General features: G+C 59.4%; 2 protein-coding genes across 4 annotated transcripts; one reads left to right on the forward strand and one right to left on the reverse strand.

The window, feature by feature from the left end:
* Positions 1 to 523: 523 nt before the first annotated feature.
* On the reverse strand, positions 524 to 7276 carry DRC2 (dynein regulatory complex subunit 2). 2 transcript variants are annotated; one of them, XM_075901990.1, is made up of 9 exons: positions 7145 to 7276; positions 4409 to 4547; positions 3356 to 3523; positions 2956 to 3125; positions 2595 to 2733; positions 2117 to 2314; positions 1780 to 1998; positions 1283 to 1435; positions 524 to 996 (listed from the first exon to the last, which is right to left on the reverse strand). In XM_075901990.1, exons 1-9 carry the CDS (start codon positions 7162 to 7164, stop codon positions 697 to 699), a joined length of 1506 nt encoding a protein of 501 aa, XP_075758105.1. In that variant the 5' UTR covers positions 7165 to 7276; the 3' UTR covers positions 524 to 696. The 2 variants fall into 2 exon arrangements, with proteins under 2 accessions (XP_075758105.1, XP_075758106.1); XM_075901991.1 differs by lacking the exon at positions 7145 to 7276 and adding an exon at positions 5291 to 5429.
* On the forward strand, positions 5388 to 17702 carry RND1 (Rho family GTPase 1). Of its 2 annotated transcripts, XM_075901992.1 has the most exons (7): positions 5388 to 5460; positions 11829 to 11968; positions 12664 to 12888; positions 13390 to 13477; positions 14964 to 15073; positions 15897 to 16031; positions 16259 to 17702. In XM_075901992.1, the coding sequence occupies exons 2-7, from the start codon at positions 11957 to 11959 to the stop codon at positions 16502 to 16504; spliced, it is 816 nt and encodes a 271-aa protein (XP_075758107.1). In that variant the 5' UTR covers positions 5388 to 5460; positions 11829 to 11956; the 3' UTR covers positions 16505 to 17702. The 2 variants fall into 2 exon arrangements, with proteins under 2 accessions (XP_075758107.1, XP_075758108.1); XM_075901993.1 differs by lacking the exon at positions 11829 to 11968 and having other exon boundaries at positions 5424 to 5460.
* Positions 17703 to 18362: the final 660 nt, after the last annotated feature.

Raw genomic sequence — 18362 nt, forward strand, 5'->3', positions numbered from 1 at the left:
ACACTTACAGGCCCTCTGTGTGGCCCAGGGCAGCCCCTCACTGCCTCTGGGCCTGGAATCAGGCCTGCCTGGGTGGTGGGAGAAGAGATCCCTGCACCCACCTCTCACATCCCCTTTCTCTGCAGCTGGCAGAAGGGAGGCTGGGCTGGGTGTTTGCCTCGGGTTTAATGCTGGCGGAAGCAGCCAGGGTTTCCCAACCTATGGGTCGCCATTACATTTCGAAAGGGTCGCCAAGTGTCTCCCCAGGTGGCTCTGCCCCCCCTCCTCCCCCTGGTGTTGAATTGCCCTGGGTCACCAAGTCTTCCTGAATTGTCAAAATGGGTCCCCATCTGGAAAAGGTTGGGAACCGCTCTGGAGTCTGATTCCACCAGGCTATTCCCAGACCAGGCCAGTGGGCTCAGCTCCACCCCCGAGAGCGGAGGAGGAGTCATCCCTGGCTCAGACTGGAGATGTACACTTCAGGGGCCAGTCCCCTGGGGTGCAGCCGGCGCTGCCGTAGGCCTCACACCCATCAGCCACTGCAATCGGTTCAGCCCTTTAATGGCAGCTTCCCATGGCCGAGGCGTTTCCCCAGCGAGTGTGCCAGCCCCTCCGGGGAAGCGCTCGCCGCTCCGTGGGCCTGACTCCCAGCTGCAGGTGCCAGGCAGGAGCTGCTGCAGCTCGCAGAGGGCTCTTCCCAGCATGCCCCGGGCTGGCTCACAGAATGTGCGACACCTCGTGGGCGGCCTCAGTGATGTTGTAAAGGGGCCGTTTGCAGGCGGCTTTCCCGGCAGGCCCAGGCGCCTGGGGCTTGCGGTGGAGGATCAGCAGGGGGTTGAGCTGGCTGAGCACCTCGTCGCTCACCGAGATCCCGTCCAGGTACTGCTTGAGCAACAGGCGCAGCCTCTGGTTCTCCTGGCCCAGCGCCGCCTTCTCACGCTCCAGAGACAGCTGCTCCAGCTTCACCTTGTTGTACCTCTGCCAGAAGTGCTCCAGGCCCAGGTAGTGCTGCATCAGCTACATGTGGAAAGGACAGAGGGACCTGAGGGTGGCAGCACTGCTCGGGGAAGACTCCCCTCATGCACCCCATCTTGTGCTGCTTGTCTGCTCCACTAAAGGGCACATGGCTCGCAATCTCGCCAGCTGCCTGTCATGGCACCAGCTGTGCCAGCCTGTCCCCCGCCACCCCTGCCTTCCTCTTGCTGGGGGAGGCATGTACCCAGTTGCATCTGGGCTCCTGCCCTACTTCCAGTGCCCTGATGGGGAGGAGTCTAGGGCTAGGCCAAACGCTTTCACCCCTTACTTGGGCCAGTGGCTCCTCAGGCTTCTCCAGGGAGACTTGCTCCACCTGTTCCTGCTCCTCCCTGCTCAGCAAGGAGGCGTAGAATGGTAGCACCTTCTCCTCCTCCGTCTCTAGCTTCCGACACATCTCGGCCAGCCTCAGGATGAACTCTGCCTGCGTGGCAAGCAAGGTTGGGGACAGCTCAGCGTGCAATAGAGAATGGCTGTGTCCTTTGGACACCGGAGGGGGTACTTTTCCTGGGGGCTTCTGGATTGTGTCAACAATGCAGGGGAGGGAGCAGGCAGCAGAATTGTCTCCCTAGGACCAGGAGGGTTGGGGGGAAGTGAGTCTCCCACCAGCCAGGCCATATGGCACACGGGGACTTGTCTGGTACAGACCTGTTTCTGTCTGTACCAGACAGGCAGCTGGGAGCTGCATTTGGCAGGGCCGGGGATAGCAGGGTCCCTGTGGGCAGGGCAGAGGCCTCTCCTTCAGGGTTAGGGGAGTCTGGCCTTTACCTTTTCTATGATGCCCCTTAGTGTCTTCAGGGCAGTGCCGCTGTCCATGGTGAGCTTGGCCAGGTTGCTCCTAGCTTTGGTCCTGGCCTGATTCATCTGGCTCTTGAGCTTCTGTAGCTGCTTGAGCACGACCTCCTTCTCCTCACGCACATGCCGGTTCTGCTCCTCGGCCTCCCGCATGTGCGCTGCGATCTTGCCCTTCAGGACGGCAATGGAGTCCTGGCAGGGAAATAGCACCTGGTGCAGTCAGTGAGGAGCTCTGCACATAGGGAACCCCATGACCTCCAAGAGAGCCAGTTCCCTGCTTCAAGGGCCTGGGCGGGACAGCCTCACTGACCTGAATTTTCTGCAGCTTCTTCATCTGCATCTCAATCTCCTTGGAGCTCTTTTCATCCTTCAGCTTGAGGGCCTCAAATGCGATCTTCCGGTCCTCCGTCGCCTCAGTGTAGTTCTTCAGTGCCTGCTGGAACCGCTTCCACAACTCCTCCACTGTGCCCTCCAGCTGCATACGCAGATAGTGCTTCTCCTCCAGGTTCTGAGAGGGGAGACATGTTAGCCCCTCACCCACCCTGAGCCACCAGCCATGCCTGCAGAGCCCACCAAACAACACTCCAGGGCAGGAACCCAAGCAGCAGCCCACTAAGCCAGCAGAGGTGAGGGCCTGGTAGTAGAGATGGATTCTTGCCCATACCTTTGCCTTAGCAAGCCTTGCGCATATAGGAGTGTGGGGAAGAGGAAGAAGCAGAAGAAAGCTGGCTGGTGTCACCAAGTCCCTCCCTTACCCCAGGCTGACATGAAACCGCCTCAGCCCATACCTTGTTCTTGACATCATCCCTGGTGCTCTGGAAGTCCAGCTTGGCCTCGTACTCACTCTCACTGAAGTTCTGCTCCAGGGCCAACAGCACATCCTGCATATAGCGGCTCTCTTTGTCGTGGTGCTCAATGATCATCCTCCTGGGGAAGCAATAGTTGAGCCCAGGGCTTAGCCAGCAAGGCACGCAATGGGGAAGGGAGGGGAACTGACGGCAACCCAGAAAGCTCTGGGGAGCTGCTCCACAATGGGGCTCTACACAAGAGTCGTGAAACCAGGGATGAGGGCTCATGGCCCTGGGACCTCGTCCAGCTGCCTCCCCATCCCTGTGTTCATCAGCTGCCTGCCCGTGTCCTCTGCTGTACCTTTCTGTCTCAAATTCCTTCTTCAGGGTCTCCAGCTCGGTGGTGTAATCCTCATCCAGGTACTTCAGGCGACAGTACTGCAACTGCAGCAACTGGTCGATGTTGTGCAGGTGGCTGCACAAAGCATGAGTATACTGTGCCTCTGCCTCTGATAGGTCCCTGGCCAGTGACTGGACAGAAGACAGAGAATGGTCAAGTGCTGCAGCCCCTGCCCCGGAGCTGTTACCCCAGTGCACTCAGCGGCAGTAAGGGCTACAAGGGCTTCAACTTAGTCACTTGGTTTGCCCTCTGGCAGCAGGTCCTCCTGGGGGCATTGCTAGCCATTCTTTTGGTCCGGTTCAGGGGCCCACTGAGCTACATACCCCTCCCAGCTCACTCACCCAGGATCCCTGCTGCTTACCCGGATGACACTGTCCTTGCAGTCCACCACCCGCTCAAAGGTCTGGCTCAGGATCTCAATGTCTTTGCGCAGTTCTTTGGCCTTGACTTCCCGCAGCACGGTGCGCCATTGCAGGTTGATTTTATGCATGTTGAGGGTGCTGTTATGCTCCTCCTTGGCCAGCTTGTCCTGCCGGGTGGGTCACAAGCTTACATTGGTTGGCTAGAAGCACATGCCAACAACCTAATGGGATTTAACTGGCTAGATCGGAGCCTCTATGCCCCAAAGCAGTGCACAGGCTCCAGAGACTCAGCGATCTTCCAGCTCAGCAGCAAGACACAGAACTGACAGGGATACTTAGCACACCCTTAAGATGGGAGAGCATGGTGCATGAGGTGCAGTCTGTGTAGGGAGCCTGGCTCACAGGGAAGAACGAGACACCAGAATGACACATGCCTTGGGCACATGAGATACATTTCAGAAGCAAAATTGTAGGGTTTAGATCAGCGATGGGCAACCTATACTAGTGAGTGGGCTGCACAAGTGGCCCTCCTTCATCTCGGTGGGCCACAAGAATGTTGTAACCAAGATGGTCTCCCAGGATAGCGTAGTTTGGCTAACTGCACTTGTGTACCTGGCATTTGTGGGCTGGGCTGATTGCACTGTAGCAGAACTGTGACTGGATGCAGAGGGAGCGCACAGCTCTCAGGTCAATGTGGTGTGCAATCAGCTTGTACCTCATTTCATATGCCTTTGCTTTATGTGTGTGTCCCTTTAGTAATGCCGGTAGGAAAACAAAAACAAACAAAAAAATGCTGGTAGAAACCAGCAGAATCTAGCAACTCCGCACATGGGCAACAGTAAGCAAAATGACTCATGTGCCATACACAGAACCCCAATGGGCTGCAGGTTGCCCACCATTGGTTTAGATTTTTTGTCAAAAAGTTGACTCCCTCCCCCATCAGTTTCCTACTCCCACTCCAGGTTCCAGGGGAAATTTGCAGATGGTGCTAAACTGGGATGGGATGAGCAGCCAGACCCCGGCCCCCACCCTGCCTGCACCCTGGGCCTTGCCTTCAGGAACTGGGTGAGCATGTCCTCCTTCTTCTTGCTCAGCTCCTCCTCCGCCAGCATCTTCTGCTGCATCAGCAGCAACTGCTCCTCCTCGCTCAGGGCAGTCGCCTTGCGCCCCTTCTTCGGCATGGCGGCTGGGCTGGGGGGGAGCCTGGTGAGATGCTGCCCCGAGATGCACACCCCCACCCTGCATGGGATACCTCCCTAACACATGGAATCCCACCCCAGGGCCCCTTCCGCCACAGGCCCCTCCTCCCATGGTGCCCCCCGGATCCCTCCCCCCAGGGCCCCTCCTCCCATGATACCCCCCGAATCCCTCCCCCCAGGGCCCCTCCTCCCATGGTGCCCCCCGATCCCTCCCCCTAGGGCCCCTCCTCCCATGGTGCCCCCCATCCCTCCCCACAGGGCCCCTCCTCCCATGGTGCCCCCCATCCTTCCCCCCAGGGCCCCTCCTCCCATGGTGCCCCCCATCCCTCCCCCTAGGGCCCCTCCTCCCATGGTGCCCCCCATCCCTCCCCCCAGGGCCCCTCCTCCCATGGTGCCCCCCCATCCCTCCCCCCAGGGCCCCTCCTCCCATGGTGCCCCCCCATCCCTCCCCCCAGGGCCCCTCCTCTCATGATACCCCCCGAATCCCTCCCCCCAGGGCCCCTCCTCCCATGGTGCCCCCCCATCCCTCCCCCCAGGGCCCCTCCTCCCATGGTGCCCCCCCATCCCTCCCCCCAGGGCCCCTCCTCCCATGGTGCCCCCCCATCCTTCCCCCCAGGGCCCCTCCTCCCATGGTGCCCCCCATCCCTCCCCCCAGGGCCCCTCCTCCCATGGTGCCCCCCCCCCCACGCTGTTTCCCATGGATTTTCCCCCCACTCCTCAACCCCCCCCGCGTACCTCTCGCTCCTCCCCCAGCGCAGCACGTCGCGTCCCTCTGTCTCCTAGCAACAGCCGCTTCCGTTGCGCTGCGCGCGCTAACGAGCGGCCGCTGTGACAAAGAGGGAGGCTCCGGGGCGTGAGCGGCCCCTGGGTCTGGAGGACCCGCCGCGCCCGGAGACTGCGGGCAGGTAGGGGCGGGGTCAGTGGGAGAAGGGGGGATAGACGGGGGAGGGGTCAGTGGGGGGAGGGGGTTAGAGGAGGGAGAGCAGAGGGAGGGGTCAGTGGGAGGAGGGGGTTAGAGGAGGGAGAGCAGAGGGAGGGGTCAGTGGGAGGAGGGGGTTAGAGGAGGGAGAGCAGGGGGAGGGGTCAGTGGGAGGAGGGGGTTAGAGGAGGGAGAGCAGAGGGAGGGGTCAGTGGGAGGAGGGAGAGCAGAGGGAGGGGTCAGTGGGAGGAGGGGGTTAGAGGAGGGAGAGCAGGGGGAGGGGTCAGTGGGAGGAGGGGGTTACAGGAGGGGGAGCAGAGGGAGGGGTCAGTGGGAGGAGGGGGTTACAGGAGGGAGAGCAGGGGGAGGGGTCAGTGGGAGGAGGGGGTTACAGGAGGGGGAGCAGACGGAGGGGTCAGTGGGAGGAGGGAGAGCAGGGGGAGGGGTCAGTGGGAGGAAGGGGTTGGGGAGGTTGTCCAAGGAAACACCTCCTTGCCCTGACCCCTTACATACACAGCCTGGCCCACTGCCTCCAGGCCCCTCTCCCATCTGCAGGCTTCTGTGCACCTGCCATCCTGCCCTCCCCTGGATGCACAGAGCTGGACACTTCCCTGTACCCCTCCACCTGCCTCTCCCTTGGGATCATGCCTCTCTATTCCCCTTTATAGGTGGAGCCTGTTTCCATGGGGGACACTGGGGGCCCTGGTACCCCACTTTGGGGTGTCAGCACCAGCTGTTGCTGGACCCAGCCCAGTGCTGGGGTACTGCCAGCTTGACCATGGGCACAGAGGGCTCTGGGCCAGGGGAGACACCAGCAGAGGTTAAGGATCTACAAAGATCAGTAGTGGCCAATTCCAGGACATTCTGGTGGGCAGGAGCCTAGGCTAGTGAATCAGTGCCGGGATCCACTCCTTCTGGGTTCTACTCAACGCTCCACTGTTGACTCAGGATGTGACCTTGGGGGGATGCACATCCCCCTCTGTGCTTCACTTTCCTCATCTGACCAACCCCCTGGGGCGGGTGAGGTTCAGTCCCAATGTGGAGGCCCCGAGGTGGAAGGTGCTGGGGATGGACAGAGGATGCTGCTCATACCCAGTCCTGCCCCCAAGCTGAAGAGGGATAAGCGACTCTCACTCCCTAGAGGTGGCTCTTTGCTAAGTTCCACTGCCCCACACTCCCATGCTGCTGCTCTCGGCTCCACTCCCCTGTCCCAAGTCAAGTGCCCACTTTGGCATTGCAGGCACTTTGCAGCCAGTAGAGAGCGCTATGCCCATGCAGAATGGAGCCAAGGTGGGGGGGCTCATAGGCTTGGGGTGGGAAGAGTCAGGGCCCCAGGATGTCTTGCAACTGAGAGCCAGGAAGCCCAAAGAGGGAAGCAGGTGGGTTTGAGACCAGGGCTTAATGTGATTAATGCCAGCGGCTGCCTTCAAAGCGCTAGGAACCAAGTCTGGGAGTTGGGGTTACTCCCCTGTTATTGTTTTAATGTGGGGTGTTTTTGCAGCACTGTTGTCATGGTAACCGACATGGACTTAATTATATGAAGAGAGGCCAAATCCTCTCCCTCCCTGCATCATTGTATTCCCTCCCCCATCTGCCTCCCCCCATTTGGGACAGGTCCAATTCAGTCCGTTACTGGATCTGGGCCGGAAAGGTTGGAATCAAGAACTGACCTGGTGCTTGGATCCCACATCGGTGTCTAGGGCAGGATCCCGTCTCCCCATTAGACTCTCCAGAGCACAGGAGCCCGGAGCTTGAGCTCTCCCCCCACCCTGGCTGGTGTATGACGAGGGCTCGCTCTCCAGTACATCAGCATTTCCTCCTGACGGGAAAGACGTTCTCAGGAAGCAGCAGTCCTGGAATTTCTGAGCCGTCTGGTGCAACCTCTGGACTTCCCCCAGTCCCCCTCCCCCAGCTGCATGGCCCACTCATGCCTCTTCCTCCTTTTCCCACCCTGGTTACTTGCCACCAGTCAGCCTCACTCCTAGAGGCTGTTGGGATTACCCCAGCCTCATGGGCAGGTGTGGGGGAAGGAGAGAGGGGGCATTTGAGGAACGTGGCACAGGCTGCTTTATCCCCATCCCTCCTGGGGTGCCAGCCTGTAGCTGACCAGGGGCCAGCTTGGCCCAGGGCACCAGCACCTCCTGCTGGGGGAGACTGGGTCTACAGCAGCTGCTGGGCTCCTGCCCAAACTACTGGACACAGATGACTTGGAAGTCTTCACAGGCGCCTCCTCAGCCCTCATCCTTCCTGCTGCCCTATGTGACTGAGCAGATGGGCAGCAGGGGCAATGCTGCCCCCCAGTTGTGGGCGCACCACCCTGAGCTGCTATGCAGCATGGAATTACAGCACAGCAAGGCTAGATCTAAGGAAAAGGGAGGCTCGGGAGCTAGCCACTCCACAATAACAAACCAGAGTGCATGGTCCAGCTCTCATAGGATACATTACAGCAAACCAGGAGGTGTTCTCCCATGACTGAGGAGCAGCCCTAAAGTAACAAGTCCTCCTGGCTACTCCAGCCCTGGTCTCTCCCAGCAGGAGGTGCTGTGTGGGTATTATCGCACCATACACTGGGTGCTAGAACCAGCCAGCCCCTGACGTGTTCCAGGCCTGCAGTTCCAGTGTCTAGAGCAGGATCATTGTGGCCTAGGAGGGACCCCCTAGGGAAAAGCTTCAGAGGGGCAGCCGAGTTAGTCTGTAACAGGAAAAACTTTAAAAACAACAAATAGTCTAGTAGCACTTTAAAGACTAACAAAACACGTATTGTAGATGGCATCATGAGCTTTCATGGGCACAACACTCCACTCCTCTGAAGAAGTGTTGTTCTTTTAGTTTTTCTTTTAGGGAAAGACCGGGGGGGAGGGGGGAGTCAGATCTGTTCTGAACAAAAGCAGCCAACTTGCCAGCCCCAGAGAGAACTGCTTGGCTCTAGCTGCCCACTAGATTAGCTGCTGAGGAATTTGCATGGGTGAGTAGCAGCGGCGCTGTTTACTAATCAGGCTGGAGAGTACCAGGCAAGTTCCAGGTACCTCCCTCCCCTCTAGTGCTGTGGGAAAGTCCCAGACTCCCTTCCCAGAAGCCAGGCGGAACCTGGGATTGGAAAGTGCTTCCTCATCCAGCCTGCCACAAAACAGCATGGAAGCAGCAAGAGCCCACTTACGCCCTGCCAGGTCCTAAAGGAGCTTCAGGGTGTAGCCACGTTAGTTTGTTACAGAAAAAACCAACAAATGGTCTGGTAGCACTTTATAGACTAACGAAACATGTAGGTGGTATCATGAGCTTTCGTGGACACAGCTCGCTTCTTCTTCTTCATCTGCAGAAGCGGGCTGTGCCCACGAAAGCTCGTGATACCATCGACATGTTTCGTTAGACTATAAAGTGCTACCAGACCAGAGGTTCTAAAGAGTCAGAATAGTGATAGAGATGCAGCCTTATTAGTCTGGTCTAGCTGAATCAAAATACAGGACTATGCAGCACTTTAAAGACTAACAAGATGGTTTATTAGGTGATGAGCTTTCATGGGCCAGACCCACTTCCTCAGATCAAGGATTCTTGATCTGAGGAAGTGGGTCTGGCCCACGGAAGTTCATCACCTAATAAACCTTCTTGTTAGTCTTTAAAGTGCTACATAGTCCTGTCTAAAGGGTCAGAGATACTTCTTGTTCCCAACCTTGGGGCTGATTCTCTGGCTTCAGCCCCAGTCAGCCTTTTTGAGTATCTCAAAAGCACTTACCCAGCCATCAGTAGTCTGTTGGGGAAACGGAGGCACAGAGATGGCTGCAATGTGATTGACCTGTGATCACTACATTCCTGGAGTCCTGACTCCCAAGCCTCCACTCTAACCACTAGACAGCACTTCCCTCCCACTGCTGGGACCAGAATCCAGCAGTCCTGTTGTCTCCTTTAATCAAATGCCACCCTACCAGGGCTGGGAATGGAACCCAGAAATCCTGACTCCTCACGCCCCAGCTAACTGCTAGGCCCAGCTCTCCTTCCAACACTGCAAGTAGAACCCAGGAGTCCTGGCTCACAGACCTTCCCCCCCACACTCACACACTCTGTCTCAGACACTGACTCATGTCATGTGTTTGTGGCGGTCCTGAGGGGGGTTGTTATCAGAGCAGAGTCCGCTGTGACCTCAGCTGGCACTGGGATGTGAGCCTAGGAGGCTGGGGCAGAAAGGGCAGAGGACTGACTACTGGAGGATTTGGAGCAGCGCCTGTGGGGAAAGCCCAGATCCCTGCCGCAAATTCTCCAGGACATCCAGGCCTCCCTGCTGTGTGGGACCTCTGAGGTGGCAGAGAGGGGCTGGCTCCTGCACCTTGTGGGCACCCAACAATGAGATCCTTTCCCTGAGTTGCTCCCCACCCCCCGGATACTGCAGAGACAGGGTGGGGCCCAGATCTCTGATTTTTCTTTACACAGCATGTAGTCAACCTGTGGAACTCCTTGCCCCAGGAGGTTGTGAAGGCTAGGACTATAACAGAGTTTAAAGAAAAGCTAGATAATTTCATGGAGGTTAGGTCCATAAAAGGCTATTAGCCAGGGGATAAAATGGTGTCCTTGGCCTCTGTTTGTCAGAGGCTGGAGAGAGATGGCAGGAGACAAATCGCTTGATTATTGTCTTCGGTCCACCCCCTCTGGGGCACCTGGTGCTGGCCACTGTCGGCAGACAGGATACTGGGCTAGAAGGATCTTTGGTCTGACCCAGCACGGCTGTTCTTATGTTCTTTATTCTTCCCCTGCCTCTTTCTGGGCTCCGTTGAATAGCCCTGCCCTGGCGTGAGTCCGCAGAGCTGGCCCTGCCCATGGGCAGGCTGACACTGAGGGTCACAGGACAGGCTGAAAGGTTCCCAAGGAAATACCAGCACACAGTGCAGGGGACCCACCGCCCAGGCACAGAGGTGCCCAGCGCAGGGGCTGCTCCGTGCCAGAGGGAAGCTGGGAGGGGCATGGCCAGGTTTGGGGGATGGAGAGCGAGCTGGGAGCTTCTGCAGCTCAGTGAGAGGTTGGGTCCAGACAGCCTGAGCCCAACTCCCAGCAGGGGCCCCTTCCCAAAGGGGAAATTCCAACGCAGGCCGTCCTCTCCAAATAGCCCTAGCCTGGGTGCAGAGGGCATTCTGGGGTGTCTCAGGAGTGGGGGGGCGTGAGGGCAGAAGGGAGTTGGCTGGGGTTCTCCTGCCCGCCAGCTGTTCCCTGGATAGGGCTCTGGGGTGGCCAGCTGAGGCAAAGGCAGAGGGATGAACAGCGGGTGGGGGAATTCTAAGCAATGCCCGAGAGAGCCCAGACGCTGAATGAAGAAGCGTGCCCCTGGCTACCCTAGTGCCCAAGAGGTCAGGCCATTCACCCAGGGAGCGGTGTTGCCATCGCCATGTTAAACTTTAGCCAGTTCAGGGGCTGTCAGGCACTTCTAACAACCCAGCCAGCTGGACAGACGCCCCTCGCTGTTGGGCAGCCCATGGGAAGGGAGCTGGTGAGTTTGTGGTGCACAGAAGGATCACCGGGAGACAGCAACACACCCTATAACGGGCTGGAAAGCTCCCCCCCCCCTCCCCATGCAGATGCAGTTCCACTGGGGTAAAACCATAGCTTATTCCAGTTCAGGGAGGGAAATGAACCTGTCCCGAAGGGACGGCCTGCAGCCCAGGGCTGCCCCGGGAAAGCATCACAGCACCACAGACACCAAATGGGCCCTGCCTACGCTGCCAGCTCCTCCCCAGCACGTGACGTTTAAAAAGTATTTCACACAATTCAAATACAACCATCCAGTAGAAACCGCGGGTTCGAAAGCTTGACCAGCCTGTGCTCCCCGGCGGGGTGTGCAACCCACATACGGCGAGACGAAGACCGAGGGACAACGGTTCTCAAGTGGCCTCTGTGCATGGCGGTTTGTGGTGATCGGCCGTGTCCCACCCCGGAGGTAGTTGGCTCTCAAGGGCAAGTGACTTTATTCTGAGTCAGGGCTGGATCTTATCAAACCGTGGCTCCCAGGCTGTCTGGACTATGTGCAGGCCAGATGGCAAAGTTGGGCTGGAGACCGGACTGTGGGGTTGAGAGGCCAAGCAGAGTTCTCTCTCTCCTAATCACTGCCCCATTTCCTCCTGCCCCTCGCCAGCTCCCTCCCTCCGCCTTGGCCCCCATCTGTTCCTTACAGCCATGCCCCCCACCCCTGTTTTCCACACTTTCTCCCCAAGTCCTCATGTTTTCACCCTCATGTTCTCCCTCTCTGCTACCCTAGTCCTCTGCAGCCCCCAATCTACCTTCTGTACCCTCTCAAGTGCCTGCCTGGATGTCACTAAAGGGCACCTCTCAATTTTTAAAATTCGGGATCATCAGTAGACACATCTGTTTACTCAGGTTGGTAAGACACCTGCGGATAGACCATCCAGCTCCAGAGGGCACAAGAACAGCCAGACTGGGTCAGGCCAGTGGTCCCTCTAGCTCAGTGTCCTGTCTCCTGACTGGCGCCAATTGCTTCAGACGGAATGAACCCAACGGTAATTACCCAGCGATCCATCCAGTCGCAGCTGCTGGCAGTCAGAGCCTAGGGACACCCCGCGCAGGGGGCTGTGTCCCTGGCATGGAATCGGAGAGACGTTGCCTCTTTGATTTCTCTCTTGTGGGACTCTGAAAATCAATGGCTATGCAAACATCAGTCGGCTGATGCCAGAAGCTAAAACCCAGGGAGGTGCTGGGCACCTGGGGTTTGGTGCCTGGAATCTGAGGGGTGTCGAGGTGCCTGCCCCCATGTGCTGAGTCACGGCCCCTTACTACCACTCAGCACGACCTGCAATCTGAGAATTTCCAGCCAGCAGGCGGCCAGGCCAGCCGAAAGGAGGGAATCTCCCTCATTTCATTGGAACAGTTTTCCTGCATCACTGCTGGGGGCGGGGGCAGAAATCCTTGTAGGCCTGTTAATTGGCTGGTAATTAAATCAGCTAAAAAACCTCCCCACCAGTTCAACGGCGGGCACAGGCTCTGCCCTGCGACCCACGCCTGAGCGGATCCCAGCAGAGAAAAGGAAGCAGGGGAGTGTCGTTATCGGGGATTCAGTGACTCAGGACCTCTGCCATTGGCTACCAGGCAAGAGCCCTGCCTGGCCGATTGGTTAAGGAGAGACCCATTTCTGACTGTGATTGGCTGTTAAGTTCTATATAGGGGCAGCGCTTGTCCCTCCTCCTCATTCCTGCAGGGCTTCAGTGGAGTGGAGTGTGGTGACTTGGTTGGAGCTGCAGAGTCTCCTGCGCTGGGCTGGAGAGAAGCCAGGACCCCCACCCCACTTCACGCCCTCCTCATCATGCGGGAAAGGAGGAGTCCTCAGCCAGCTGTGGCCAGGTGTAAGCTAGTCCTGGTGGGGGATGTGCAGTGCGGGAAAACTGCCATGTTACAGGTGCTGGCGAAAGACTGCTACCCTGAGGTGAGTGCCTGGGGGCATCTGGCCTTGGGCTACCCAGGACTGGTCCCTATAGGCCCCCGATCTGCTGGGTGAGCATTCCTGGCATGCCTCTCTGAGCCTCTTTCTGGCCCCTTCCAGAGTGCTGAGCATGGACTTGTGGGCACTGATTTCTTGGGGGTCCCCTGGAAACCTCTGACACTCAGTGTGGGCTCTGGGGCTGGCATCCTTCCTGGCAGGGGTCTTTGTGCCTGAGCCAGCTCTGCCGGTGGCTCCCTGTAGCAATGTGGCAAATGGCTGCTCCTCTGCAGGGGAGGCCAGTGGGGGGTGTGAATATGGCTCCCCTCCCCGCACACATTCCGCACTGTCCAGCGGAGCGTGCCTGGCTCTGGCTGGCAGCTGGGCTAGTGCAAGATTGCTGGGCAGGTCCCAACAACCCCCTGAGCACCTAGGATGGCAGCATCCTCCCCTCAGGCTGGGGGCTCTGGGGCCTGGGTGGTGACAGGTGCCCGCTCTCCATCACAGACCTATGTGCCCACGGTCTTCGAAAACTACACTGCCTGCCTGGAGACAGAGGAGCAACGCGTGGAGCTGAGCCTGTGGGACACCTCGGGTAAGGAGCCCCCCAGGTGGGCGGGAGCTGGAGAGGTAATGGGGGTGGGGGGTTCTTTGCACATCCCCTCTGCCCCTCCCAGCTTGGAATGTGTTGGGTTCTGTCTAGGGGTGTGGGGGAGCTCCCGGTGCAGGGTGGGGACTGCCCACTGCAGGGAAGCGTGTGAAGAATTGAAGAGGGAGCTCTTTAAGGGGGTGGCCAGTTCAAGGCATGAGCCCCCCCCCTTAATTCTTTCAGTGGGGTGGGGGGGCTACCATTGCAGGGTCAGACTTGGCTTTACCTTGGGAAGCCCCCCTGCCCGTAGCATCTTACTCCCCCCCCCCCCCCCCCCCCTCCATGGGGATTGGCTTTCCCTGGCGTCTCTGAGCACTGGGGGCTTGGCTCCCGGCAGGGGGGAGGAAGGGACATGAGCCCGCTCCCACTGACCCCACCAAATGCAGCCAAGGAAACAATAGCAGCCCTGTTTGGTGGGGGGGGGCAGCCTGTCACCCCAGGGAACAGGGCCCTGCAGGGGGCATCTCTGATACTGGCAGAGGTGCTGCATCTCCAGACTGCTCCGATCTGCCTGCACCCCCTGGGACCAGCAGGCTCCCTGCAGCCTGTCCCCCCCCCCCCCAAGTCCCAGTGCCCAGGCAGAGGCAAACAGCTGGGAGGACAGGGCGTGCTGCTCCCCTCTGCAGCGCTTTGCTGCGGCTGTGCTGTGCTGTGGAAAGGGGCTGGGGGGGCTCACTGGAAATCCCCGGTCAGGAGGCTCCTGATTGTTTTAGCAGATTTGTCCCCCCCACACACACACACACTCCCCGAGGACAAAGGGGGCTGGAGGCTGTGGGGGTGGGGGAAGCCTTGGCTGTCTCTAGCAGCAGGGAGGTCACATCAGGGAGCCCCTGCAGCAGGGGTGCAGCCCCCTCCCTCGCCGCTGCAGTGTCCCCCCTCCAGAAGGGGGTCCCAGTCTCGCTTGGCTCCCCCTTGTTGCTATGGCGATGCGCTGGCGCAGGGAGCGCGGCTGTTTGCTATTCTGAGCACAGAGCGTCTGGGCTGCAAAACCCGGGGATGTTGCTTCCGGGGGTGGGGGAGGGCACCTGGGCTTTCCCTCCCCCAGTGCCCGCAGGGTGGGGGAGCACCTGTGCCAGCCCTCTCCCCCCACCCCTGCTGCCTGCATTCCGCTGCCCCCAGCTCCCTGGCTGCTCTCCTCTGGAGGGAGGCAGCTGGTTATATAAATGGCTCCTGGATGCTCGTAGCAGAGGGGCCGGGGATGCAGGGAGTGGGAGGACGGGGAGCTGCAGGGCCCTGGCTGTGCAGCTGTACCCAGTGGGGCTCAGTCAGCGCCACATGTGGGGGCTGAGGATGCTTAACCTGGGCCCCCAAGCAGTGCCCCCTGCCTGCGAGGATCCTGCTTCCCCACCGGACATGGGTGCTGGCGGAGCCTTGATTTCCAGCAGCTCCCCTGGTTCATGGGGCTCACCTGTGGCCTGCCCCCTTCTCGCAGGGTCCCCGTACTACGACAATGTGCGTCCTCTCTGCTACAGCGACTCTGATGCCGTCCTGCTCTGCTTTGATGTGGGCCGCCCTGAGACCATGGACAGTGCCCTGAAGAAGGTGAGGGGGGGCCCATGGCACATCTGAGCACTCATGTGGAGCAGGGGGCCCTGGGGCAGTTGGCCCCAGACAGAGATGAGGTGGTGTGCTTCCAGCCAGCAGTGACAAGAGCTGGTGGCAACCCTGGGGTGTTCTAAGGGCCCTGCCCCCCAGCTCTCCGCACTCGCATCCAGCAGGCCTTCCCCAGGGGTCTGACCGCAGGGGTGAGGTATTTCATACTGGGAAGGCCAAGCCCCTCTCATGGGGAGCCAAACACTCCTGTGCCCCCAGAGCCGTTCTATAGCTGGAGGCTAAACCCTGGGGGTGACCCCTAAATTTCCTTCTCCCAAGACTCTCTGCTTGGCTTAAACATGGGGGGGAGCTTCCTCTGCCCCACTGCCTGAGAGTAGCACCCCCGTCGCTGCCTGTGCTGTTCCTGTGGGCACCAGCTGTTTCTTCCCGGAGATGGGGGTGACCCTGGGGTTCAAACATGGGGTTGGGAGGGGAATGTTTCTTTAACCCCCTTTGCCAGGGCTCAGACCTGGGGTCACTGCCCAGAACGACCCGCCCACAAGCCACTCTCAGCTAGTCCTGGGGTGAGGTGGCTTGGACTGGGGTGATCGCTGCAGGATCCAGTGGTGGGGTGAGGTTCCCGACTGGGCTGAGCTGTGTTGTCACCAGGGTAGCGCTGTGGGGCCCACGCCCTTCCTGTGGCTGGGACCCAGAGATAGTGCAAGGGCTGGGCTGCTGATAGTCCTGTGGGCTGCAGCTGAGTCAGGCCAGGGGATTTAAGCCTGGTGACTCCAGCTCCAGGGCCTGATTCACTTGGGGTTTCTCCATGCAGTGGAAGACAGAAATTCTGGACTATTGTCCCAGCACCCGGGTCCTGCTGATTGGCTGCAAGACAGATCTGCGGACTGACTTGAGCACCCTAATGGAGCTGTCCCACCAAAAGCAGGCGCCCGTCTCCTATGAGCAGGTGAGTGGGCTCAGCTCGTCCCCCATCGGCCAGGACTGCTCCTAAAAGGGGGGTGCCCAGGCTCCAGTTCAGATCCCAACCCAGAGGGGCTGGCTTTCTGGTTCCAGCATGGCTGGAGCTCTGCACCAGAAGCTTGGCTTAGTGCCACAGCCCCAAACCTACCTGGCCAGCAGCTTCCAAGCTCTGTCTGGCTCTGTCTGATGGCTCTTTCCTTGGCTGGCTTACAGGGCTGTGCTGTGGCCAAGCAGCTGGGAGCAGAGAGCTACCTGGAGTGCTCCGCCTTCACATCGGAGAAGAGTGTGCACAGCATCTTCCGGACAGCATCTGCCATCTGCCTGAGCAAGGCCGGCCCCCCGGCTCCCAAGAGTCCCGGGCGCAGCCTCTCCAAGAGACTCCTGCACCTGTCCAGCCGCTCCGAACTCCTGTCTTCCACCTTCAAGAAGGAGAAGGCTAAAAGCTGCTCCATCATGTGAAGGGGCCTGGCCCCGGGGCAGGGACGGACAGACCAAACCCCAACTCTGGCCTCTGGATGTTCTCGAGCCGATGCTATGGGGGAGGGGTGGGGGGCTGCCTGGTGGCCCAGGCCAGATGGGGCGGTGACACCTCAGCCTGCAGAGAGGCCTCTAGTTCCCGACTGGCCTAAGCAGCCCCAGGATTGGCCCTTCACCATCCCAGTGCTTCCCACGCTGACTCAGCACGCGTTCTCCGAGGAAGAGAGAGTCGGGTGATGAGCGCCCCGGGGCGTCTCGATGCAGAAGGACCTTGGCAAGCAGCTGCTCTTGACACGTGCCCCCCCCCCCCCCTTGGAGCAGGGGGGAGGGGGAAATCCATCCATTTCTTTGAATGCCCACTCGGTGTCTGGCTGTGACGCATCCCCTTCATCTGCTGCTTGTCTCTGGAGCCGGCTGCTTCTAGGCTCACGTTACCCGCTTCCCGCGCGGGGGCGGCTCCACCTTTGCCTCTGGGGGGGCAGGAGGCAACTGGTTTATAGACTTTGGGGGGGCAACTCGTCAGTGTTCAGTGTTATTAAAAAGCTTATTTATTATGGAAAATACACTGGCTCAGCCGTCAGCGGCAAGGGCGCCTCCTGTGTCTGTCAAAACACCTTCCCCCTTCCACCACTGCAATGCCAACCGTCTTCCCCGACAGGGTCACTAAGGCGCCTGTGGGCAGGGACTTGCCCCAGCTATGTGCAGACTGACCAAGCTGGGAACAAGCCTGGGAGCCAGGACTCCTGCTAACCACTGGTCCTAGCTGTGGGTATCCACAGGGCTCTTGCCCCTCCCTTCAGCCACATCACCTCCAGCAGGGCTACTGTGGGTGTGGAGGTGACGCCAGCTCCTGTCTCTGTCTGGTTGAGTGAGCGTCCGGTGGGCCACTCAGCCCTGGAGCAAGTGAGTCACTGTCCTAGCAGTGTGAGTCTTAGGGCAAAGTCTGGCCAGCGGAGGCAGGGCCAGATTCCTGGTGCTCTGTGTTGGGTGCAGCACCCCCGTGTGGCAGAAACAAGAGGGGACTTGGCTTTGAGGAAGGACAGGAGCTTAGTTATGGCTGCACACAGACCCCCTGCTTCATGCTCTGCCCAGGGGAAGGGGCTGGTGAGGGCTGGGATGAATTTCAATAGATAGAGCCTATTTCTGGCTGTAGTGAAACAGTTGCTGCCCCTTTGCCCTCTTACCTGCATGGTGGTCCCTGGGCCGGTCCCTGCCAGGACAGCAGGGCCGATCCCTGCCAGGACAGCAGGGCTCTCTCCTGAGACTGGTGGAACTCAACTCTGCTAGGGTGCAGAGAGAGGCAAGGGGATGTGATCACAGTATAAGGACCCTTCAGGCCACAGTGACTATGGGGTTCTGGTCCAGGCAGTGGGGTTGGTGTCTAGGGCCAGCCTGGCCCTGTAACTCACAGCAGCTCCTTCTGCTGTGGCAGACAGTCGGGAGGGAGGTGGTTTGGTTACAGCTGTCCTTCTCTCTCCTCCCCTGCCCCCTCTTCAGCCCAGCCCCTTCTTCACAGCAATCAGTGGGGCCATGAGCTTGGCCGGGCCAGCCCCAGGAAGTCTCCCATTGCCCCTGAAGCTGTGACTGCAGTGGTTCTAACATATTGGGGGGACGAGGGGGGCTCTTCAGACTGGCCCCAGAGGGCTCCCTGTCCTGGAGATTCTGAGCCACCGGCTCACAGCGGGCCAATAGCCCCGTGGGCTGACACTCTCCCTTGGAAATGTTGGGCTGCAGAACCAGCTGGCTCAAGAGAGCTGGAAGCCCTGGGTGTTAAGCTAGTGAGATCCTGGTGAATGAAGTGGAGGAGTCTACCCTGGCTCTGGCTGCCGGGTTGAGGAGC

Source organism: Pelodiscus sinensis, chromosome 19 (genome assembly GCF_049634645.1).
Source record: "Pelodiscus sinensis isolate JC-2024 chromosome 19, ASM4963464v1, whole genome shotgun sequence".
In the NCBI taxonomy this organism is placed as follows: domain Eukaryota; kingdom Metazoa; phylum Chordata; order Testudines; family Trionychidae; genus Pelodiscus; species Pelodiscus sinensis.